The 26,008-nt window shown below is 33.9% G+C and overlaps 1 protein-coding gene across 4 annotated transcripts; it reads left to right on the top strand.

The window, feature by feature from the left end:
- The first annotated feature begins 1,878 nt into the window (after positions 1 to 1,878).
- On the top strand, positions 1,879 to 25,019 carry LOC108967655 (neuropeptide CCHamide-2). Of its 4 annotated transcripts, none has more exons than XM_018931227.1 (4): positions 1,879 to 2,208; positions 19,249 to 19,329; positions 23,834 to 24,060; positions 24,169 to 25,019. In XM_018931227.1, the coding sequence occupies exons 2-4, from the start codon at positions 19,254 to 19,256 to the stop codon at positions 24,268 to 24,270; spliced, it is 405 nt and encodes a 134-aa protein (XP_018786772.1). In that variant the 5' UTR covers positions 1,879 to 2,208; positions 19,249 to 19,253; the 3' UTR covers positions 24,271 to 25,019. The 4 variants fall into 4 exon arrangements, with proteins under 4 accessions (XP_018786772.1, XP_018786773.1, XP_018786771.1 ...); XM_018931228.1 differs by lacking the exon at positions 1,879 to 2,208 and adding an exon at positions 13,068 to 13,088; XM_018931226.1 differs by lacking the exon at positions 1,879 to 2,208 and adding an exon at positions 13,080 to 13,169.
- The last annotated feature ends 989 nt before the right edge of the window (positions 25,020 to 26,008 follow it).

Raw genomic sequence — 26,008 nt, 5'->3', positions numbered from 1 at the left:
TTAAATTCATTAAGCCTCTTTCTCAACAACAGTTTTCTCCAGCTGTATCTTTCAATTAAAATTCTTTAAAATACGAAAATGTTTGAATAGTTTTCACCACTACTGTATCTACGCTAATCCATTACGTAAAGTGTGTTATTAAAAGAAATGCAGCTGTCGATCGTTCAAACGTTCTCGCACGATAAAATCTGCGCTAACGATAAACACCAAAATCGCCATAACCGTCAATCATAAGCACATAACGGTATATAAAAATAGGAGTAACCAGCAGGCAGTCAACAGGTATATTTTTGGATTAGTAAATCGCGTTATAATTACAATCAATTTCGTGTTGATTGTGGCACATTGCTGTCATTATTAGTATATGATTATTGGCAACATTGATTGCGATTGTTGAATGAATAAACAAATTTACCAACGTTGATTCGAATAAGAATTATTTCCCACAGATAAATTTCCTATTCGTGGTAAACAAGCTGATAACAAATTTGAGCACACACATTCACACAGTCATTGGCGGCTACTGTGACAGTGAGAGTGACAGTAAGTAGCAAGAGCTCGCCATCATAACAAAAACATTACGGCAACAATGTAAAAAATGCAAATGACAGCGAAAGGCAAGGATTGAGAAATGCTTAAAAAATGTCTATGTTAGGGTGAACCAAAAAGTAGGCTATCGGATTCGTGGATTAAAATGAAGCTATACGCACCTATATCCCTCATAAAAAGCACATCAAAAATCAGTTTTCACTAGAAAAACCACAACTTGCGAATGCTCGAAGTGTATAAAATTTCCTAAATCTACTTTAGGGAGTTTTTTCAATTAAATAATCCGTATATTTGAAAAAAGGTAAAGAACTACGTTTACGGATTTGAATGCTCACCGACACTTTTCAAAATAAAACAGGGATGCTTTTTTCCATGTATACATAGGTTCATTTTAACTCAAGAATTCGAGGTTTGGTTTTTGGCTCACCCTTATGTAAATATAAATATAGTTAATAAGTGACAAGATGGATACAAATCGAAAACAATACTTGACGTAACTACTAAATTAACTTAGGTGTGAAATATATTAGAGAAGCTATGTGTGTGTGTGAGTAACATGCGTGAGAGGCATGTGGCCTCGTGGCTACCCCTTTTCCCATCAAAGAATATATTCTTCATTGAATTCATTTGCATAAAAGCAATTCCAAGGAAAATCTGCTGACCTTTGCAATCTTAAGCCCTAATTGTACGACACGTACATATTTAAAAACAAAATGCTTAAGAGTTTTGAGAACACGTATGCGTCATCAGTGATAGCATGATTAGCTTAACCAATTAATCGTTGTAATCGTTTACATAAGTCATAAGCCTCCCCATCCACGATATACAGTGCCAACATGCTCTCTATATTCATTTCAACTCTCACATAGCATACATTATTGCCAGCATTTAAAAGAGATGAGCAGCAATCAAAATAGAAAGTTGCCTATAGAACTAAGAAATGACCCAAGGGAAACAGTAAAACAAACAACTCAAGTGCAAAAATTCCAAAAAGCACATACACACATGCACAAACAAAAATTACACTTAGCTCATTGCGCGCCCAGCTGAAAACTTGCTGGCGTTTGTTGAGCCTACGCTTTTGGCTATGCGCCTCCCTACAGCAGCCGCCCATGTGTCTCATACATTGCCAAATATTATGTAGAAGCTGAGGCGTTGAGTGGGCATCCACACTACAACAAATCACACTCGTTATACTCGGTAACGCTCGTGGCTGATAGCGTTTTGTGATTGGCTGAAATGCAGAATCCTGTTGCTCGGTCGGACTTTATCGTTGTTAGCCGAGTATAAAATGACAACGCGCAGCACAGCGGTCCCATTCAAATTTTGGCGCTTGCATACTTTAGAAGCACATAGTGACCGCGGTGGCACACAAAGTCAGACACAATATTTAAGTTTCAATACACAGTTACGTGCGACAACAAGTGGTGTTAGTCAAGAAAATATATAGACCGACAAGTAAGAGTACGCGTAATTGAGTAATAAATAGCGGTAATAAGCGCAGGCAAAAAATTATAACAGTGCTCCTATTGAGTTCAAAAAGCACCGTAACCACAGTAGAGTTTGGCTTACCTCAGCAATAGTAAGCAAAAATATCGTGTGTTGATCGCTCATAAAATATTCAATAATTAAAGACTTAAGCAAATCTATACAAAATCGGTAAGTGAAATTTTGAATTTTATATTTTTGAAATTTTTTACTCAAAAAATCAGATTTTTTATATTTTATATGAAATTATTTGGATTGCCATCATAAATTCTTCTAACTTGTGATGAGCTTATAAAAGTAATAATCAATTGATATTGCTGAAATAATCTCTTTTTCTGAAATTCAATTGCAAAAACTTAACATCACTGGAAACCACATATTTTTTCAGAGTTTATTACCCTAAATTTTATTTGATATAAGTTCGCTAATGGAGAGTAGGAAAAGCTTATACCATTTTGGCGGCGCCCAAATGTATGCTTCACCTTATTCTTACTCCTATAAATTACATTTAGTCAATTTATTTTTGCCTTCAAAATAATGATCTAAACCTCAAAATCTCTACACTCTTAAGTTAATTTAATCATCATATAAGACCATAACTACGACTTATAATTATTAGTAACTTTTTTGAGATTATATATTGTTTTAAAAATTTTCAAGAATAGCAATAATTTAACGTTAGGATAATTGGATACATACAAAATTCACAATATCTCAAGTATTTCAAACAACTAAAGTTAGATTTGTGTGAAATCAAACATCGCAAATGCAGGTGGCCGACTTGAAATTTTTGACGGACTCTCGGGTATCAATCAAGACTCGGTTCGGCATAATACAAGCCAGAGTCGAAATTTGGCGATGAGCGTGGTGCCGCCAACCTTTAGGTTAAATCAGATATCTTCGGATCAACTAGACCAATTTCTGATATCTCTATATGTTACAGAACGAAAATGGGTCAAATCGAATTACAACCACGCCTACTTCCGATTTAATCTGATTCTTTCACTTTCCAATGTGAAAATCAAGCAGCAATGAATATATTGCAATAATAATTCATTTAAGGTATGCCATCTCAACTCTAAAATTCGGACCAGAACTATTCAAGCTCACAGATAACGAATAAGTGTACTCCAGGGCCTATGGCTGAGCTTTCATTAAAAATAGCGTACATATTGAATTGAGAGAGATACTTTCCAGTTATCTCGAAAATAAATAAAATCAGGTCAATACTTCCCTCAGCACTCATGTATCTAACATAAACATTACATCATCTGTCGACCAATATGTAAGAAATCTTAATGAAGTTCAAATGGCATCTCGTAGTACATATTATTAGCTATAATTGTAAATTATGAGTCCAATGCTTCCTAGTTTCAATTGAAATGCATGAGTATAAAATGTTCAGTTACACTCAAACTCAGCCCTTTCTTACTTATTTGGTATCAAAATGAAGTCCACAAAAATAAAGACATGATCGGCCTAAGGAATTACTGCAGTTTATGTACTTACATACATATAAATACACAAATAATACCAATTTTGAATAGGAAAGTAAAAAAAAAATATATTCAAAGTATTGAAAACTGCATTGCATACATTGCCAGGAGCAATTTATGGATATCATGACAATAGATATGTTCGACTTTTAAAGCTAACCAATCGGTCACCTAATTTTTGATTCCTACATAAGAGTCGAAGTGCTGCTCAGCTAATACGTGGTCCATCCATGAAACAAATGGTAATCGTAAGGAGCTAAGTTTGGTGAATACTGCGTGTGGGGCAACAGCTCCCAGTCAAGTACTTTGATTGTATTCTCCGACTTTGATGTGTGTGCAGGTGCCTTGTCGCATAACAAACCATACAAACATACTTTGCCGTGTCTTCTGACCCATTCTGGCCGTTGTTCGATCGATACGTATTTCAAATTGATCATTTGTTGTCTACAGTGATTAATGTTACTACTTTCACCAAGTTTTAGAAGTCCATTATATGTGGTGGCCAATAAATCGGCCCAAAACATGTTCACCAAAGTATTCTTTCAATAAATCGATTGATATGGATGTGGCGCCGTCTTGTTGAAACCAAATATCGCCGAAATCACGAGCTTTAAGTTCGGGCAACAAATAGTAGGATTGAAAACTTCTCATCTTCTTAGAACTTTTCAAGAGACCAATATCGCTTAGCAACGTCGAGCGGCTTTTATTCTTACACAAGCTGTTTTTTGTATGCTTTCAATTTAAGATTTCGACGTAAAGTGCGCCAAATCGTTCCATACGTCCGTTCGAGTTGCTGCGGACGACGCCGCATCGACTCCCCACGGTCTTCGTGAGCACTCCGAGCTACGGCTGCTATATTTTCTTCACTGCGTGCTGGACTTGATCTAGTCGATCGAATATTATCCAGTAATGATGTTGCGAATAGTACGCTTAGTAGACATCACTAATGATCTATCAAAAATCGCGTAACTTTTTATAGCATATACATATATAAAAATTTACATCTGAATTGATGGATTAAATTTTTATACTATTCATTCTGAGTAAATCCAAGGCATAGAAAATAGGGTCATAGACGCAGAGATACTGCTCCCCAACGTATTTATAGTTATACATTTATTTAATATATAATTTGTCTTATTTTAAGCCGTTTATACACGAGATCCAATTTCTCTATTCATATTTTCATATGAATTCTATTCACAGGCATAAAGATGCCTTTTTTGATCGCATGTCAACTCAAAATGAGTGTATAAAAATGAACATAAAACTATTAATTTTCACAACTTGCGCATTTTTATTGCTTTACACCTATTGAAATATATAAATACGCTTAATTGCTCTAAGCGCAAAGCTCTAAAACGGTAAAACGCTAAACATCATATGCGATTCCGCTCCTTAATGCAACGCAATCTCACTTTTTTCACAAGCGCAGGATGTTGGCGTGTAACTTTTCTTTGTGCGCGGCATAAATGAATGAGAAGTAGCAAAATAGGATATTTAAAGTACACAAATGAATAGAAAGCGTTGGCAGAGTAACTGTGTCTAGGACAGGAAGTCAAATGCTGCGCGACGTTCACTTTCTGCTGATTCCATTAGTTTTTTTTTTTTTGTTTTTTTGTTGTTTTTTACGCGGTTAATTTTTTCTGTTATGCGTAAAGCAGAATGAGCCTACGGTCAAGGAAGCTGAGCACTTAAACTTTGCAGACTGCTATAATATTAATTTCATAATTAATTGCACTCAAATACACATCCTTAAGCACATCCTTATATACATCCTTATTTGCATACTACATACAAATATGCTTAGATGCTTGTTATAATCATTTAAATGAAGCGAATTGCATCCAATATATCCTGTGTGTTTGCGCTTATTGTCTTAAGTAGAAATCAAATCATGGAACTTATACAAAAAGAATATTTGATAAATTTTGGTAATCGATATTGAAGTTAAGTTGCATTTGGTTGGTTCCAATGATTATGAGAGATTTGAAAAACATTAGGAAAATATGTCTATCTTGAGCGTCTTTGGAAAATTTAAGAATTGACCCTTAGTAAGGCTTAGTAAGTACTTTAATCACACTGCGTTAAAGCTAGCTGATTTTTCCAACAAAGCCGCGGGAGCCGGCCGAGCTATTCAGACACGATGGCGGAGAACTGGTAAGGAGCACGCATCAGCTTCTCTATGGAATATGGTCGAACGAAAGCATGCCCGACGATTGGAATTTAAGTGTGCTCTGCCCAATTAAGAAAGAGGTAGACTCCAACTAACGTGTTGCCTAGAGCGTATTGTGCGAAAGATTAAAGCCTATGATTGGACCTTATTAGTGAGGCTGTAGGCCTGGATCATGAATCTAGAACTGCCATTTATTCCCCATGTCCGAATTCTTGGAAAAGACCCATGAAAAGACGTTCGACACACATCACTCTTTAGTCGATTCCAAAACTGCTTTTGACAGCACGAAATGGAGCTGCTTTTATGCCGCTTTGTATATCCTCAACACCCGCGCCGTTAGTTCCGCTTTTTCCAGACTAGATAAGAAAGCAAAGAAAATGGGTCTGGTAGTGAACGAGACGAAAAATCTCCTGCCATCAAACAAATAGTCGCACTCGCGACTTGGCTCGCATGTCAATGTTCACAGTCATAAGTCGAAGTCATAGATAACTGCTTCTATCTTGAAACCAGTATTAAAACCAACAACAATATCAACCTCGAAAACCAAAGCAGAATAACCGTTGACAACAGGTTGTACAGGTACTTCGGACTGAGTAGGCAAGTGAAACGTAAAGTCCTCTCTCGACAAAAAATAAACCAAACTTTATAAATTACTCATTATTCCTCCCGTTCTGCTATATGGTGCAGAGGCATAGACGATAACAACGTCTGATGAGTCAGCGTTAATACCGGCGAATATCGCATTCGATGGAACGATGAACTGTATGAGATATACGACGACATTGGCATAGTTCAGCGAATTAAAAGACAACAGTTACACTGGCTAGATCGTGTTGTCCGAATGGACGAAAACTCTCCAGCTCTGAACGTATTCAACACAATACCCGATGGGGAAGCAGAGGAAGAGACTATAACCTCGTAAGCGATGTCTACACTTGTGAAGAGGAAAAAGAAGAACTAAAATGCACCATTGCAAATTGTGTTCGTATATCAACTTTTTTCATTAGAGAGATTTGCGAAGCTCTCAATCTAGTTCCAGATTGACTTAATTGAGCAAATGTCAAAAAGACGACTTACAATGGAAATAAGTATGTAGAAGAAAATGTCATTGTTCTGATACATTATTGCCTAGTTTTTTCTCCTTCGATTTTTTACTTGAGTTTGTTTAGTTTTCTTTATGATCATCACTTCAAGCAATTCAAACACTTTAGCATAATTGCATCAAGCGGGCTAAAGTAGCTGCTCTTTTAACTCGCTATTAATTCAAAACGTAGTCGATAGAAAGAATCGCTGAGGCTGCGATTGTAATGGCAATTAGAAAGATAAAAGGAATATTTATGGAGCGTAAAGCCACAACAAGAAGCGATTTACAATTAGTCTACCAAACGTTACGAATTTTGTAATTATTAATATTAATAATAAATGATATTAATTTAATATTCATATATACGTRTGGCTATAAAATACTTGTATGTATGTAAAATACTCTTGTATACGTATGCGTATTTCACACACTTGTATTGTTGTTTATGCGAAAAATCACCCAGCTAATCATTATTCTCGCACTTATCGCCGATGCCGTGCGATTGGGTCAAATTGTCACAACATGTCGTAGCGCCGTGTTGTTTTTTTTTTTTTTGTTGTTCTAAGCAAAGGAGCCCTGCTCACAGCATATCTCTCCTCACCTTGTGCATTGCTGCGATTGCCTATACACGCTTAATGGGGTTAGACACTTCGTTCGTTTTGTCGCTTTAATCGCCAATTAAAGCAAAGGCGAATTCGATCTGTTTATAACACTCCAGATGCACAATTTTATTACTTTTTTGAAATTTTTTTATTTTATTTTTTATTTTAGTTAAATTTTATAATAATAATTTTCCCATTCGTTATCGCTAGTGGCGTTCGGGTCGGAATAGTTATATACTATAATTATCAGACTGTTCATATATAAATATATAAAATATATTTAGTTCCTATGTTTTGTACAGAACGTTTATACTATTTTATTTCATTTATTTTGAACAAAAATATTTACATATACTTATACATATGTAAGTACCGATTTGTTTAGTAGAATTTACTTAGTAACAGCGCTGCTGGGTGCAAACACACTTACTCACGACAGATATGCAGTTGATTTTTATGAATATGTCACGTCTTGTTTACACTAAATTTCGACGGTAATTACTAATTAAGATTTTAAAATTCAAAAATTCCTATTTTTAAATAAATTGCTGTGGAAAATATGTTGTCAGAAATGGTATGCTGTTTGAATTAAGTCAACTTGGTTAGAGTGGCGAAACGAACACGAAACACTCGCGAAAATGAAATAGACCACAATAATTAAAAAGAGATAAAAAGCAAGCGACTTTTTTCGTCACCTAAAACACAGAATAGCGTAACATCACTAAGTTTGCAATCAAAGGAAAAACGTTATAACAGAAACCAATCATATCGAAAAAAAAGTGAGTTTTGGTTGTAAAATGGTTATATTGTGGTTAGATCTAACAACGAAAGCTGTAAATTGTATATATAATCTGATGTAGTGGATCGTAAGTAATATTAAACTCAATTAAGTTCTTTTCGATGATACGTTATTTTGCATTTTAGGTGACGATATACAAGGTATAACTAAATTACCTTACATAGGAATCAATGAAGTAGGTTTTAGTTGCTTTCACTTGTAAATTTTTCGACAAGAGAGTAGAGCTCAACATCTAAGAGGACTAATAATACGCTGAAAGCTGAAAAATATCAACTAATTAAAAAATTGGTTTAAAAAAATATAGTTAAAATTCTGAAATTCAGAATTTAGTACTTAGGAAAAATGTTATTTCAAGAACTTTGATTACTTCTTGTTGTACGAAAAAATTCCCAACACTATTCAGCACTTTTATTCAGCCTCTTATTAATTGCTTCTAAAACTTTATTAGAAAATTAGAGTAGCGTAATTTGACTAAACATTTTTTTAATTCATCAACTATCAATGTTGTATCTTAGTCGAACTGTGTCCCTAAGGATCACATTAAAACCACAAGTTTCTATAAAAAGAACTTCTCAGACAGTTTGTGATTGCTTCACTTAGTAGCAAGCGCGAAAGCTGAACACTAGCAAAGCCAAGCGGATGAAAATGTGTTATTTTAATGTAATACCCTGGACCTGGTAGTAAATAATTATTACCTGTTACTGTCTACAGCGATTGGTTTTGCTGCTGCAAATTTGTCTGAAGAGAGAGAGGTCTATGCAAATCGATTGTCGGACTCAGCGGGCAGGGAATAAAATTTTTCCGCATAAGTTATGCCTCTCCTAAGTGGCGACTAAAATCCATAATAATGCTATGTTTCTCAGCTTGAGCTGATATTATAGATTTTGAATGAGATTCCTCCTTGAAAGGACTTTTGAGTTTGATAGGTGCTCAACTGGTAGTAGTAAAATCTACAAGGTCCGACCGAAGACTTAAATCTGGTACCGCGGGGAGCAGCTCTAAGGAAGAGTTCGTTACAATTTGCTCATTGGGATTGTCCCTTTGGTAAGATTCGTGGTGGGTGTGGTTTAAACCTAAAGGCAGATAGAATTGAAAAACTCAATTAAATGTGAAGTCGCACTGCGGCCGGGTAGCGAATCCACAGCACTGCAGAGGTTTTAGATCGGCCTCGTACCCGACCAAGGTGGAAAAGGTGAACCAAAAAATACTTTCGAAAAGCATGTGTTATCATCAACGCATTGTTTTGATCTATGTGCTTTAACAAAGCACCGGGAGGTTAGGCCGTCGACGGCAGGTACTCCATAAATAACTACGACTGTTGCCCTAGCTTTTGTCATTAGCACGAGAATCTCTACAGGCGTGATATTATGAAATTAACTCCAAAATAGCAACAAGTCATTGTTTCGTTATGCCGGTTGCATCCAAACTATAATAATTTTCACATATAAAAAAAATCCGTTTCAAAAACTTTATTTTGATCGGTCAGTTTAGGTGGCAACTATATCCTTTAGTGATTTTATTTGAAAAATTTCTTCAGATTATACCCATTGTCTTGAATAATAATACTTGCCGAAATTCAGAAAGATTTTTCGTCAAATGGAAAAGGTTTCTTCACATGTACTTGATCTCCGCCGTTCAGTTTGCACCGCAACCGCAAATAAGCAAAAATTATGAAAATTAATTACTAGAATACCAACATAGAAACTAAAAAACAAAATACCTCTTAGATGAGAACAAAAAAAGTTCGGTATACGTGTCGTATGAGTAATTTTTTGTTTTGTATACATATTTCTAAAAATGTTCGTTTTCCATTGATAACAGTATATAAATCATAAGATAAATCAATCTGAAAAACACTTCACACATTGCAACACAAAACAATGTTCAACAAGAAGATAAGCGTCTATATAATATTATCTACTAGAGAAGTACTTCCCGCAGTAGTGGATATAGTATATGAATGTGCATATGTACATATATGTATATGGACAGGAATATATACTTTTCGCTCACAATCGATTTTTGATAGCTTTGATAGCTCATAAATATTTCCATTTAATATCAGGGGCCACTTTAGCTAATCCCGAAACGTCATATTAACAACCTGATTTGACAGCATAAACAATTATATTGCCTTGATTGTGCCACTGCAGTAGCGTAAGTGATATTTTACCGCAAGTCATTATCATACATATATAATATATAAGTACGTATTTATGTATATGCGATTATACATAATAAAGTGAGTAAGTAATTTTCGCATATGGTATTCGAAAAATCTACCCAAAACTAGTATGAAGAGGTATATAAACAGATGCAGACTTTGCATACCACAAAGTCTATGGCTTCAACCACACTTACTTACATTTGCTTATGTACATACATGTGTATTTCTGTCAATATATATATGGTTCACCTAGTCGACAAGCTGTAGAACAGTTGGTTTATCAGTGGCGCAAAAATTTAATAACAAGTCTGCAGTGCTTAAAATAGCATGTCAAGTGGTTATTTATGGATTATTCCATATTTATATATGCTTATTTTTATTCTTATAAAGTTATTTGCAGCGATTAAGTGTTTTTATGACTATTTAATATGTCTGACTTGAGAATGGTTAGTAGTTAGTATGAAACAATTTTTTTTTGTTGTGACAAGATTGTAGACAGTAAACAAGACAAGAAAGGGCCTGGACATTACCGTGGATAGAAATGTTTTTGTTTTTGTTGTTGTCGATCATGGCGTTGAGATCAATGTATTTTTAAAGAATCATCACAATTAGCGTTGCCAACGCATATATAAATACTATGTATTATCTTGTAGATATATATAATACACCTTAATCCATCCAAGAACCATACAGACGGAAGCACAAACAAACGCGGCGTGTGACAATTCGCAGCAAGGAGTGCAAATCTCTGAGTTTAAAATGTCATACTTTGTTATTATTATTTAACAATCAATAATATTATGGTTCACAAGCACTCGAGCGAGCTAATATGAATTTTTATATACATATACATATGTGTGTTTGTATGTATGAATATTTTTATATAAAAAATATTTTATTAATGTTTTTTTAAATGAGTTATGTACCAATTAAAGTGTTCACGAATACGTATATGTATGTATAAGTGTATGTAAGTGTCGGTTATGTAGTAAATTAATTTAAGCAGCCAATAGGAAGCCAGTTAGAGTAGTAAATGCTAGCCCATTGGAGGGAATTCTCGCTACACTTGCCACTTTTTTCATTGTAATTGCGCTCAATTCAATTATGCACGCTACACCATTAAATGTTGGGCATTCATTTATGAAAAACTTTAATTTAAAACGGATCAATTATTTATATATAGTAAATAATAGAAGGGTCAAATAGTGGAAATTTTTCCCATAAGTAGGGAAAGGCAACCGAATTTCTCGCTTTCGATACAAATTATGTATTGACCGCTATTCGAAATCAACTTTTATAAGAAGTGTTCGACAGGCAACGGTAATTCTAAGAAGTCTTGCTATATGAACCAATATAAAGCGGATCTTAACATAAATGAGACTTGGTAATAGTTTTGTATAAGCTTTTAAAAAATAGAAGCCTGAAAAAGGATTCAAACTTTGACCGACCAAAAATAGTGTTTTTTTTATAAATAAAGAAAAATGTTACCTGCGGTTACAACGAAGCTATAATACCCTTCAATAATAAAATTTTTCGAAACAAGAACGTAATTTATACCTATATACAGAGAGTAGTACTAAATCGACTCAGCTCGTCACGCTGATTATTTACTTTAGAGTTGAGCTGTTTAATCAAAGAGACTGAAATCCATATCGTCGTCTTTCTCTGACTCCGACTCCGACTACCTTTTTGAGACACCAGCAACAGCAACTAGAATAGAGGTATCAGCAGCAGCATTTACCACAGTCCTTGATGAACTTCTTGATGTTAGCAGCTTCAGTGAAGTCAACTTCGTGGGCAGCAGTTATAGCCAATAGATTCTTGAAACCATTGGCAACAATATGTGGTGCCGAAGCAATAGTTGGGTACCCAATCTGTACCGATACGGCGGCCAAATTGGCAACATCAGCTTGGAAATTCGCATGCAGGTTTTCGGGCTTGATCTCCAAGATCTCAGGTGAGAAAATGGAACCAGACTCGTACACTTGAGTTTTGGCCAAACTGTACGAGAAGGGTGAAATGTTCAGTATATTAAGCAGCAACTTTATCTTCTGATTTCAAAATCATTGATAATTTCAATTGTACCTTGAAAGAAAGACGTTTTCTCGGCACCTAAATCAGTGTTTTGTGCTAATACTAGTAAATTCGGGTGTTAAAAATTTCTTGGCAAAGTTAATTTACCGGAGTAGTCTCGAGGTAGACGCATTTAAAGTTTGCTGCAGACGTAGCAACTCTATAGAGAATTGGACAAGGACAATGTTTTCACTATACTATAATTTAAATACTACCTTTGAGATCACAAAGGTTCTATAAAAAAATTCAGAATTGTTATGAAATCCCGGATTGGTCTAACACCCTAAGTCGCCTCTCATTGGCAAATAAATTTGAAAATAACACTCTATTAGAAACAAAGATTTTTTTTTTTTTATTTTAGTTTTTTTTTAAGAAATATTAGTTTTATTACATCAACTGTGTTCCGACTCACTAAGTAAGTATAACCATGGTAGTGTTCATACAGTTTCCCTCATGTCGACGCCACAAATAAAACATACATACATAAAGCACCACATCTATATTCTTCTCATTACGCTGTGTCATATATACACATACATACATACATATAAATAAGCCATTAAAAAATTTGTAGATTATTCAGGTTAAGCGCCTTCACTTCCATCCATGCTCAGCAATAAATAAGCTGACACTTCGTCGGGAGTTTTTGAAGATGTAAGTCACACAGTTGAACAGTCAAAGCGCTCGATCATAAATTAACGCGACTGGTGTGAAAGTTTTCAATTTTATACAGCGGTAATGATGATAACAATACTAAACTAGTGCTAACTTCTGACCAAATAGAACACGAAATAAAAATGAATAATCAATAAAATAATTATAATAATAACGATAATAATAAATAAACAAACTGCTATACCGAAAATATAAAAATCATTTAGTTTAAAAAAATAAGCGTACAATTTTATTAGTAAAAGCCTAACTGTGATTACTGTGTACCTACTTTACAAAACTACGACTTATTTTCAAACGAAAAATTATAACACATTTTATAATAAATTAATAAAAGTAAAAGTAAAATATATATTTTTTATAAACAAATTTATATGTATAAACATATATATTAACTTAGTAGAGCTTAAGGAATATTCAGATTGTGAACTTCGCTTGACACGAGACGGTCATTAGCTTATATAATCGTACTAAATCTATCGTAAAATTCTCGGAGGTGAGTGTTTTAAGTAAAAGCAGAAAAACACGTTAACATCAGCTGCACCAAAGCTATAATACCCTTTCCTGGGACATTTCCCATAATATAATAGTGTATAAAAAGATATTTTTCTTTATTTGAATGGGACAGTTTATACAACAGCTGTAGGGATACGATCTGAACGTTCGCAATTTGTAGCGTTGCCTTGGACAATAATGCGAAATTTCGGGAAGATCTCTTGGCAAATGCAAAAATGAACATGGCTTTGCAGTTTGTTTAACAGGTATATGATTTTTGATAGGAAATGAGGTGTACACAATTTTAGAACGATTTCTCTAAATTACATTGACTGCCCTTAATGTTTAAGTCGGTACACCTCAGTAGTGCGTTGCGATTTTTAAAATGGACAAAAATATCAAAGAAAGAATTTGTCTCAAATTTTATATTTCTAACCAAATATCGTTTGTGGAATCATTGCGAATGGAGGGGAAGGCTTACTGTGACTCAGTATTACCAAAAACACGTGCCTATGAGTGGTACAAAGCCGGTGCAAGCCTTTTCAATGGCCTCTACGTTTGCATAACGCTTTCCTTTAATGAGCAAATGCATTTTTCCGAAAAGGACGGTGCCATAGCAGATGAATACGGGGAGTGTTTAATGGTTAAAATATGATTTTTGGTCAAATATTTGGTCCTTCGAATGTTGGGTTCTGAGCAATTTTTTTTTAATCTTTTTTTTTTTTAGATGTTCAATTCCATTTCCATGAATTGCAATGATGATTTCAGCTATTTTTTGATGAATTCACGCACAGTTTCGATGAATTTACTCCTCATGACCACTTTGATCATCGCCATAAATTTTTTCCATTAAATGAAACGTTTTGGTTTTACCAATTTTAAAACAATATTTAATGTTGGCTCTATGTTCGAAGCTCTTTTTCGTACCGATAACACAAACATACTGACATTTAAAACGCAATAACTTCACTTCACTTCCAATCAATGAAATATCATGAAATTCTCATTGAACAATCGATAAAGGTAGCAGATTCTAACGCACCAGTCGACATATAGATGGCGCCACCTGGGGGCGCTAAGTTTATAAATCCTGTTTACTTTGATACGTCATCTATCCAGTTCAGGGTATAAATATATATTGATATTGTTATAGTAAGAATAATAGATAAAGGGAAAAAAATATTAATAATTACTTTTTTATTGTTTTTTATCTACTTTTTAAATTAATTAATGTGTCATATATAATAATTACTTTTTTTTATTGTTTTTATCTATTTTTTTTGGAGTACGAAAACAAAATAATACTGCCATATCTGCTTATAAACTTTTAATGTAAAAACTTTTAAACTTTCTTGTTTTAAAAAGTCTTGTCAATAATTAATTTATATTCAAAGACGATTACGGCATTTCTACAACCAAAACTCTTAAAGAAAAAAGTACACATCCTTAATATGTACTAAGTATGTGAAAATGATTTAAAAGTTCTCAAGTTGAGATGCTTATAGCACCACCGAATCTTTTTACACAAAAAAAAACGCATGTTTGATCTATTTCCTCTCATAAATTCTGATTGTACTTTAAACTTTGCATGCCACGCATTAACTTCCACCAACTCTAATTCAGTAACAACCATGCCATGGTCATATGTAACAGTACATATTTTTATACTAATAAATAATTTAACGCCCAGGCAAACAAATACCTATGTACTATACATACATACGTACATCATACTTCATAATTCTGCTTATTAACTCTTGTATAAGCCAGATGTTTTGCCTACCAGCACATAAAATGTAAAATGCTAATGTGATTACGCTGTGTACTAGCAAGCATTGGTATATTGGTTTGTATGTACATATGTAATGTTAATAAAATGTTTTACTCCAATTATAATGCATTGATTGACACATTAAAATCACTTTTGCCACTTTAGCCTATTTAACCAATAAACTTTGCAGTTATAATATAGTGCAAATGGAATATCACACATGCACTGACACACATACATATATGTCCATATATGTGCGCTGATAAGAAGACTTGAACATAAATAAGCTTCGTAAACAAAAATAAACGCACGCTCCCCAAGCATGAAATGCAAACGTACGTACATATACATATATATATTAGGGTATCCGTTATTTCCCAAGCTGACTTTTTCTGCTAGCAACCTGCCACAAAAAATGTCATGAATTCCTTTAAAATTGAAGCTACTTCACTTTATGTATCAACTGTACTGTATTCATACTGTACACCATGTCGTATGAGCAACATTGAATGTTGCATAAATGCTCAGTATATTTGATGTATAAGTTGAACCCACTTCTTGCTACCGTAGTTTTAAACACAGACCTTAATATGTGTTACACGCTGATAGTACCGTTATATTTTCTGTATGCGGTACGGCAGACTACTATAATACGTTTCATAAGTCAAGTCACAAGAGAAAATTTTAAAATATTTTCATTTACGAAGTATTGTAATTATCTCAATTTTTCAGTAAAATCTGGATTAAATCAACTTGAACAATAACGGACACCTTAATATACATATATTTGTATATGCATTCGGGTATGATTTGACAATATGCACAATATCAATTACAATAAATTTAAATTATATTTATGTACATATGTATATGTCACTTAGTACATATATTCGCACGATTACATAAATATAGCGCTTGCCGTTACAGATTGTTTATGTGCAGTTAAATTAACTATTAGCCAATTAAATGTTCCCTATAATATAAATTAAATAAATTTCAGATAATAAAATTATTAATTAGAGGAATAAGTGAAAGGAAATGTTGTTCATTTTCTTAATTTGTACCAAACGTATATGTATGTTAAATGAAATTATATCACTTATTGTTTGACATATTCGATACAAAGTCAACGAAAGTAAAGGGAAGAATTGACATCAGCCGCACTTGGTATTAAATGACTGATATATGAGACAAATATATGTAAGGATTAAATAGATTTTATTTGGTACTCTATACATCTGGCTGGGATGCTCATACCTAGACGATTTATACCTTCCAATCTTGGTACATACATAAATGTACCTGGAAGTTGTACTTATGCCAACGAGTTTTCCGATCAAAACACTTTTCATAAACGCTTTTGAGATGGTCTTTTACTCCTTCAGGGAATTATGTTTTATGTCTTCGATCGACTGACAACGAGTTTCACGGAGCGGCAATTTCAGTTTAGGGAAAAAGAAAAAATCAAACGATCGCACGCGTTTTTTGGCTTTAAATTCGGTCACAATCGTGCCTCGTTTAGATGATGCATTGTTATCGCGTAAAATCCATGAATTGTCCTTTCACAATTCCGGCCGTTTTCTAACCGTCTATCCCTATCTACAAATTCCAAAATGCACCAAATCACGAATTTCGAATAAAACAATGAGCATCACCTTGATTTTTGAGCGGCTCTGACGTGGTTTTTTTTTTTGGTTTCAGCTCTTTTTTTGGTACGTTTGTTGACTTGTTTGCATGTCAAACGCATAAACCCATCTCATCGGCAGTTATATTTCTCTCCTTGAATATGGGATCGGAATTCGCACTATCAAGAATGTCCAAAGCGACTTGTTTATGGTACTTTCTTTGAAAAAAAAAACAGCTTTATGGGGATAAGTAGAGCAAGAACGCATTTCATACCCAAAATATTCACCAAAATCATTCGAATGTACGAGAGATATCGAGCTCTTTTGCCATCTCTCTAACATTTCTATATTTGCATAAGTATTTCAATTATCTCTCGTATATTAAACTAAACGATAACACACCTGTACTCGAATTCTGGAACAGACCCCTATGGATGTTTATTACATCATCAACAATACGAAATTTATGGACCCAACGTTATTGTTTAGCAAGTCATAGAACTTTTCGTATAATATATACTAGTACAAAGGCGTAGGAATGAACCTACCGTCAACTTGATTGAGACAGCTCAATTTATTAATGAAATATGTACATAATATTAAAATCACGTTTTCCTCTTCTCATATTGACTACTTGTGAAAATTTAAGAAAAAATTATTATTTCAAGGAATTAGATAAAACATTTCACTTTGTGATAGAAAAAAACATTATATTACAGGAAAATATTTACACGTAAGTTAAAAGTTTGTAAAGCTTTTGAAGAAAAACATACAAACAAGTATCACATCACAATCCGGAACATCCCACCTTGCTATTCTCCTTTTAACCTTTAACTTTTTAATGGGTTATTGGACTAATACAGCCGAAGCATTCGTTTTTACACGTTGATTTTTAATTAAACTAAAGTCGGAAAGATTCATAAATATATTAAGGCAATATTACCATTATTTGAGGCTGATGAGAAAGTGGCCTTAGATAATAATCAATATTAAAGAAAGGTACCTATGACGACAACAAAAGCATTTAACATACAAAAATTGTTTATATTGACAATATGCCATCATTCCACTCACGTCTTGGAGCTTAAGAAGTTTATGCGAACTTTGTTGTGCTATGCCATTTTTTATTGCTTCGATTAACCTTTTGATGCGTACATCGGTATATGTAACTGTACTATTATTTAATGCGTTAATCTCAAGACACAAATAAAGGTTGAAGCCACTATTTTTGGCCAAGCCGATTTTGTTGTGATTCATTTCGTTTTTGTTTTTGTTTGACTGAACTTCTCCTTTCATGATTGTTGGTCGATTTAATGACTTGCGAGAAATGATGGGGTCTAAATATATTATGCCGTTTTGGAATTTCTTATTGGTATTAAGTGAAATTTTTTGCTTGTAGCATTTGTATGTTTAATGACGCATTTCTGCATTTCATTAGAGAACTAAAGTAGAATTTGATTGAGAGCTAACGTTTTTACAATTGAAGAATTTTTGAGGGACACAACTAATAAGATATTTTATAAACTCGAGGTTATGCCTTTAAAAAAACACAGAAATTTCAAATTTATTTATTGAAGATTATCTCTATCTCATGTTGGCCTTCATCTCACATCTCAGATGGTATATCCATGAAGTTCGATCATTTTCTCAACAAATCCATTCATTTATGCGATGTATGGGAAGTGGTGCTGTTTTGTTGAAACCAAATGATAACGAAATCACGAGCATCTATTCCAGGTGCAATAACGGTCGCCATTAACGCTTATGTTCTCACCGGAATCAATCTTGAAACAATATGGACCGCTGATTTCACCAGCCCACACCCACACCGAAGAATTGTTTTTTTTTTTTTCTGGATAAATGGCAGTTCTTGAATCTCTTCAGGTTGCCTTTGTCTCTAATTCGGCAATTTTGCTTATTTACATACCCATTGAGCTAAAAATGGTACTCATCGCTGAACACAATTTGGCTCCAAAACGTCGGATCTTCTTGAAATTTTTCAAGAGCCCATAGAGGCGTATATAAATAATCTCAATAGTTGAACTATAAAGTGAACACTAGTTAGATTTTTCATTTTTAATTAAAATAAACATGAACTGAGGTGGAATCCTGATATCATTTACTTACAAATGTGGCTACTAAAGTAAACAGCATAAATGTGAGAATTAGAATGTGCAATTAGTCTAATTATACTTAAAACATTATTACATTTTTAAATTATAACAAATTTTATTTAAATTTTTTCTTTTAGTGGCGATGACTTCTTCAGTATCCTTCCTGTTGTTGATGATCTGTGCGATCGTGTTGGCGGCACAACAAGGCCAAGCAAAGAGTAAGTCATAAAATTCGTAATTTAATGAGTTTATATGTCATAATATTATAGCTAATTCAACATAATTGGGAGCTCTGTTTGCTTAAAAATAAGTGTCCTACACAGCAGCTTCTGATAAACGCCTTAACATACACACCATCGCCTTTAAATCTACAGCTTAATGAGTTCGGTTGTGGTTTACATTAATTTGACACCTTCGCCGCCGCCTCAAATGAACACTATGAATTGTGTACACAAATAAATAAAATTAAATTCGCGTTTTGCAGACACTTAAATGAGAGCATTGTAACACAATTAGCCAAATTAATAGATAAAGCTACGGGTTGAAAGTCGAAATTTATACAATTTCTGCCAGCTGTCCAGCTTATGACAACGTTCATTGCCTGCAAGATGACAATTTTAGCGATAAACGAATAGCAGCATTGTTTATTCTTACAGCTTCACATTGAGTGTTGCGAAAGGTGAGGGAGGGAAGAGTTGAAGCAATGCAACAACACGGGCGAGCAGGTGAACATGAGCTGTTCCTGCTCGAAGTGAATGTCGACTGTTTCTATTTAAGTATGTCGGGGTATAAGTGCAGTGATTTGGGAGCAAAACAAAACTATTAAATACAAACATACCTAGGTACATACATATATACAAAAGTGCAATTGAATACATTTAGATAATAAAATATTACAGGAAATTGTATACAGCACGCATACACGCATACATTCATATTTATACTTGTATAATACATTTGAAGCAACATTTTTGAAGTGAGCAAAACAAATTTCTTATCTTCGGAAACTCATTCGACTATTTATAAGAAGCAGAAGAGTTCGTAGCGCTTGAATTCCATGCATAGGAAAGCGGTGCGCGCGTGCATATAAATAAGTTTATATGAGGATGGTAAGAAGAGAACAGAAGGATGATGAGTACAATGATCAGCTGTTAATTAGGAACATACTTTCACCAAATTTGCAACTTAAATCCTTAGGCTTTCTCAAGAGACTAATTATTGAATTTAATGACTGTTTGGATAGCTTCGCGTATGCGAATTAAAATTTTTTCGAAACGGTCCAAATGTGTGAAAATTGCACTACTGGGAGTTTCATTTCAGTTAATACATATATTCACTTCTCCTTCTTCTTGGGGTAGACATCGCTTACGCGGTTGTAGCCGATTTTACAATAGCTCTACAATGTTCTTTCTTTTTACTGTTTGACGCCAATTGAATATCCTCTTCCTCTGCATCTCCCGGCGACTACTGCTATACTCTCAGGACTGGAGTGGTTCATATATTCGGACGACATGATCTAACCGCTGTCTTTTAATTCGCTGAACTATGTCAATGTCGTCGTATATCTCGTACAGCTCATCGTTCCATCGACTGAGGTATTAGCCGTTGACAGTGCGTAAAGGACATGAATCTTCCGCAGAACCTTTCTCACGAAAACTCGTAACGCTGACTTCGTCCATACCTCTGCACCATAACACATTGAGTGCCAAGCGAATTTGACAAAAATCTTCTCAAGGCTCTGGTTTTTTGTTATGAAGGCGTTAAAAATAGTATATATTTATATCTGAACCATCCCGATCTGCTTTATTGTCGTACGAAAATGTGCGACATGGCACTCAATGTGATATAGCAGAACGGGTATAATGAGTGACTTATATAGTTTGATCTTTGTTCGTCGAGAGAGGACTCCTGCCTACTCAGTCCGAAGCAACACCTGTTGGCGAAAGCTATTCTGCGATTGATTTTGAGGCTGACATTAATGGTGCTTCGAAAGTATACAAAATTATCTAGGAGTGAAGTTATGAGTAGTGAGTTATGGGATCAAAGTCGCAAGTGCGACGATTTTTTTTTTTTTTTTTGATGAGAGGAGATATTTCGTTACCCTTTAATCTGTCACACAATACGCTCGATAGAACCTTATATGCGATGTTAAGGAGGCTTATGCCACGGTGGATGGCGCAGATTGTGGGGACATTCCTCGTCTTTGAACCCAATTGAACTCTAAATCACGTGTAAACTTTGACTTTCGGCTCTGATTTCTTCATATTAAAGTTATAAATAGGAACTCTTCACAAAAACACTTTTTACGGCTCAAGGTTAGAGATATTTGAGTAAAAAAAAAGCGCACAAGGGCATTAGTTTCGGACGGATGTTCGGAATATGGAATCAATGAAATAATATAAAAAAGAGTGAAAAAAATGATAAAAGAATGAAAAATTAATAAAATAAGAATTATATTTAATTTTTTTTAAAAAGTATTTTAATTTAATGAATTATTCACGAAAAAGAAAGGTTTTAGTTTTCGGAATAATTGGCTCTATTATAATGCCGAACACTGTTTATAACACCCTTAGCTTTAAAGTTGCGACTTCCAGTACAATGCAGTTGAATACACATTTCTATTTGCAACAACAACTGGTGTAAAGGAAATTGTTGACACCTGCAAACAGCAGCGTTGCACTGCGCCATTATAAAATACTTGCAACAGTACAACGCATTGTTTATCTCACGGAAAATGTCGATATACGTTTTACGTCGGAACGGAAAAGTTATGTTTATATGCTATATGTGAAGACGAAACAAACACATTTCCTTATTTGAGCTCACCCGCCTACTTTAAGCACCCATTTACTACAAATGCAACCACTTCAATATTGTTTGAAATGTTCAATTTTGCGCTTTATGCCTCCAAACAAGTTCAACGAACCCAACAGAAGTCGAAATTTGTATTTTCTTAAATATTTTAAGCTTTCAAATATTGTCTTCAATTGACTTGGTCTCCCTAATTCTTCGCCTCTGCTAATCATTTCAAACACATAAATATGTATGTATGTATTTGCCTTGTGAAGATTTCAATTAAACTTATTATGTAAATTGTTTATTTTAAAAATATAAATATAAACTGTATGCAAGAAAATATTTATTTTCGGTCTATTTAATATGGCTTTGGGCAGCGCGGCCTGCTGTGAGATAAGCGCAAGCAACTTTTTTATTTACATATATTTGAACATTCAGAGTACGAGTGAATGTACACAACTACCGGTACATATACTATATATACACCAATAATCTATTTACATATATATACGTATTATATATAAAGAAATTAATATGTATTTATTAATCAAAATTAAGTGATCGCAACATTAGCGTCACCCTCACCTCAATTGCATACATACATACATACATTTGTTCATATGTATGTACATATGTTCCATATGCGGCAAAATATTATGGCAACAGTTTAAACAATATGGAAATACAGTGAACATATATGCTTAATCACAATTAAAGTCTACTTAAAGAAATTCCTTGGAAACCCCTCATAAAAGGAAACGCCTGGCAACAAAGTTTCATTACACAAATTTACAAATGCAGATGTATGTATAAATGTATGAAATAAATCAAAGCCAAATAGCTGCTTGATTTCGATTATTACATGCCACAACTATTTCCAATTTGGTCAAAGATGCTTGATTCTAAGCTGTGTCCTTTTATAACCCTTTGGGAGTACTTGGTACAATATCGGGAAAGTTGCGGTAAATTAACAATTTAAACTTCAAAAATTGTTAGAGATAAACACATAAAAATATAGAGATACATGAATATATATGTACATATATACATACATATGTAAAAATATAAGCATATACCTTATGACATATTCAAAAAGATGCTCTTTGCATATATTATATGTAGGCCCCCAAGAAAGCGACCACGCACAAGTTCACTTTGCTAGCTTCTCTTGTTATACCCTCAACAATGAATATGAAGCTTACCCTGACGATTTTAACACCCAAGCGGAAACATCAAAGACCCTACAAAGTGTAGTATATGTATATTACAGTGGGTCGGTTTTTATACTCTTGCAACATATTAATTCAGAGTATAATAACTTTAGTGCATCTAGCACTTTTGTGTATCACCAAAAAATAATCGATATATATATACACATTAGGGTGATAACAAAAAAAAAAAATTTTCGTTTTGTACTCTGAAAAATAGGTTCCTAGTCACCTCTCAGAAAGCCTCCAATTGACTTTATATTACATATATCGGACAAATTGGGTAAAAACTTGCCATGGACCTCATATAACTTACAAGACTTTGCACCTGGCAAGGGACAAGAGTATGAAATGTTAGCTCTTAGCCCTCACTATTATTATTATTATTATTAATATTAGTATTTTGTTTTATTTTTTTATTTATTTTTTATTTTTTTGAATTTTTGTTTAATTAGAGTCATACGCCGCGACCTTTGGTCTTTGCCCTTCCTACTCTCACACGACCTACTTTAAGACTTTTCTGTGCTCGGATTTTTCAAAGTTTAAAACAACTTACAATAAATAAAAATAGCAAACCCAAAGCTGTCCAGAAATAACTGCTCACACGCCTTGTTTACTATAAATGATTTCTATATGTAAACACACACATGCGTCTAAGTTTGTAGGCCAAACTCGATATGAATTAATTACAAATACACTATTCTCTATTGCCTTACAGAGGGCTGCAACGCATATGGACAAGCTTGTTACGGTGGACACGGAAAACGTTCGCTGGGCTCCTTAACGGATGAGATGCTGGCAAATAGTGCATACAGAAACGAAAGAGACGAATTGCATCCCAACGAATTGCTGCAAGCAATGCCTAATGAAGCGACAGGACTATTACCGGAGAGGGAAATTGACACATACCCCAGATATCGACTCATCAAGTTTATGAGATCATTGGTGAGTTTGGCAAGTGACATACATACATTGCTGCTGATATATTTATATACATTTGTACATACTATACAAGGAAATACTAAGACACTTTTTCACTTTACACATATTTAGTTGGGTGGACATCTGAAGCGACCTGTTGAGCGGGCCAATGAAATCGACTACCCCATCTCAGCCGAGGCCTTTAGCCGGGACAACAGCAACAACTTCAATTAAGATGTGAGACACCACGAAACAACGCCGACAAACCATCCAGACTGTTAACTTCACCAACATCAGTTGCAAACGGACAAAGTAGATAGCTCTTCAAGTATGCAGAAAATCGAAAATTCCAATATTGCTGTATAAAATTACAAAAAAAAAAAAAAAACAAATGCATTTGGCTTATGTATAAGAGCATGAAATCCACATTTTCCTTAAATATTTGTATATACATATTTTGGTAGATTATCTAGCGAAAATTGAAACACACACACACACATGCATGCACAAAATTGTATAACCACTCCGCTTTAACACAGATAATATGTATGTACATACAATAAATATATAAGCAGAAATTAGCAAATATGGGAAAAATTCAATGAATTCATTAAACGACTTGTTTTCGCATTATGGCTGAATCTGACTGAAATTTTAAGGGCTGGAAAATTTCAGTTGATGGCATAAAACACACACAAAGGCAAACACACATACAACACAAATTTATATAGAAGAAACGCACACAATTGCATTGTACATTAATTGCTATGGAGAGAATTCAAATGCTTTCTTTAACTTTTCTGAAGTGAAATCACATTATGTAACTAAGGAAATTAGACTATACTTTAGAATAGTGAATCTAAACACTTAGCCAAACTCTATGTTCCAAAACAAAGATAATGAAAAGCAAAGACTATAGGATACCTTTATTTACCAAATATGAGTATGTATGTAAATGTTAATAAATTATTATAAAGCTTAAATTCAGTATCAAAGCTTTTATTTGATGTCCTGTGAAGACGACGTTTTAAAATTAAGTCGGAAAGTTAATATTAGATGAAGAAGCTGAGATCTCTTGTTTGTGAGATAAATTAATAAGGAATCAAAACATATAGATAATTAAAAAAAATTACCAAAACTTAGGAATAAAACTCCCATAACTCCGACTTAGTGCAATTTTAAAATAGTCAAACTCGTCCCTTTCACGCACCCTTTGACTTTACTTGAGATAACTGGGAAAGAAATTCATAGCAGGTTGAAACCCATTCAAGTATTACATGGGTTTCCAAAAATCCATTTTTTATTACCTTATTAACACCTCTAAAATCTTGTCCTAAATTTTCAAGTTCATCAGAGTAACAGTTTCGGAGAAACAGCCCTGAGAAGTTGTGCGCTAGAGGCTAGCTGGGCTAAGTGCGTCGTTTTAAAAGCGTTTTTCTCGAAACTGTGTTTTTGAAGTCGGTTGGCAAGATCTCTTTATGAAATTTAACTATTTGAGACATTTTTTTCTAATTTTCTACTGAAATTTTAATTTTTTTGTAAAAATGTTCGCCAAATATCCAATTTTCATTTTTTCCTTTCATCAAGTTCTAAGTTAAAGTTTTAACTAAAACACGTATTTTTCACTTTAGATGATCCTGTAGGTAGTTATCCTGCCAACGCGTGCGAATCTTTTTTCCGAGGGGTCAGCGGAAATGGCGTCGTAATAGCTAAGTTTTAAATATTTTCCAAAATTTTCAGAATTTCTTTGTCAATAGTGTACGTTTGTAACAATAAAAAATTTTTATAAAATATTTCATTTATTGTATGAGAAAATAATTGTTGAAAAAATTATATTTTTTATCCGAAGAAACCCATGTAACCCCTTAAAACTAAATATAAAATATACAACATTTGAAAATTAATAATAATTTACAGCCGAATTGAGGTCGGGAAGAGAAATTGAGGTTGAATTTTTAAGAATTAAAAACGG

The sequence above is a fragment of the Bactrocera latifrons genome, unplaced genomic scaffold (assembly GCF_001853355.1).
Source record: "Bactrocera latifrons isolate USDA-ARS-PBARC rearing strain unplaced genomic scaffold, ASM185335v1 scaffold_193, whole genome shotgun sequence".
Taxonomy (NCBI): domain Eukaryota; kingdom Metazoa; phylum Arthropoda; class Insecta; order Diptera; family Tephritidae; genus Bactrocera; species Bactrocera latifrons.
Note: the sequence above shows the minus strand (reverse complement) of the source record. Positions and strands in the feature narration are given on the sequence as shown.

Bases quoted from the DNA above. Each gene is read 5' to 3' on its own strand.
- LOC108967655 (XM_018931227.1), top strand. From the start codon at position 19,254: ATGACTTCTTCAGTATCCTTCCTGTTGTTGATGATCTGTGCGATCGTG. The intron at 19,330-23,833 runs GTAAGTCATAAA...ATTGCCTTACAG, and splicing joins ACAACAAGGCCAAGCAAAGA to AGGGCTGCAACGCATATGGA. The intron at 24,061-24,168 runs GTGAGTTTGGCA...ACACATATTTAG, and splicing joins TCAAGTTTATGAGATCATTG to TTGGGTGGACATCTGAAGCG.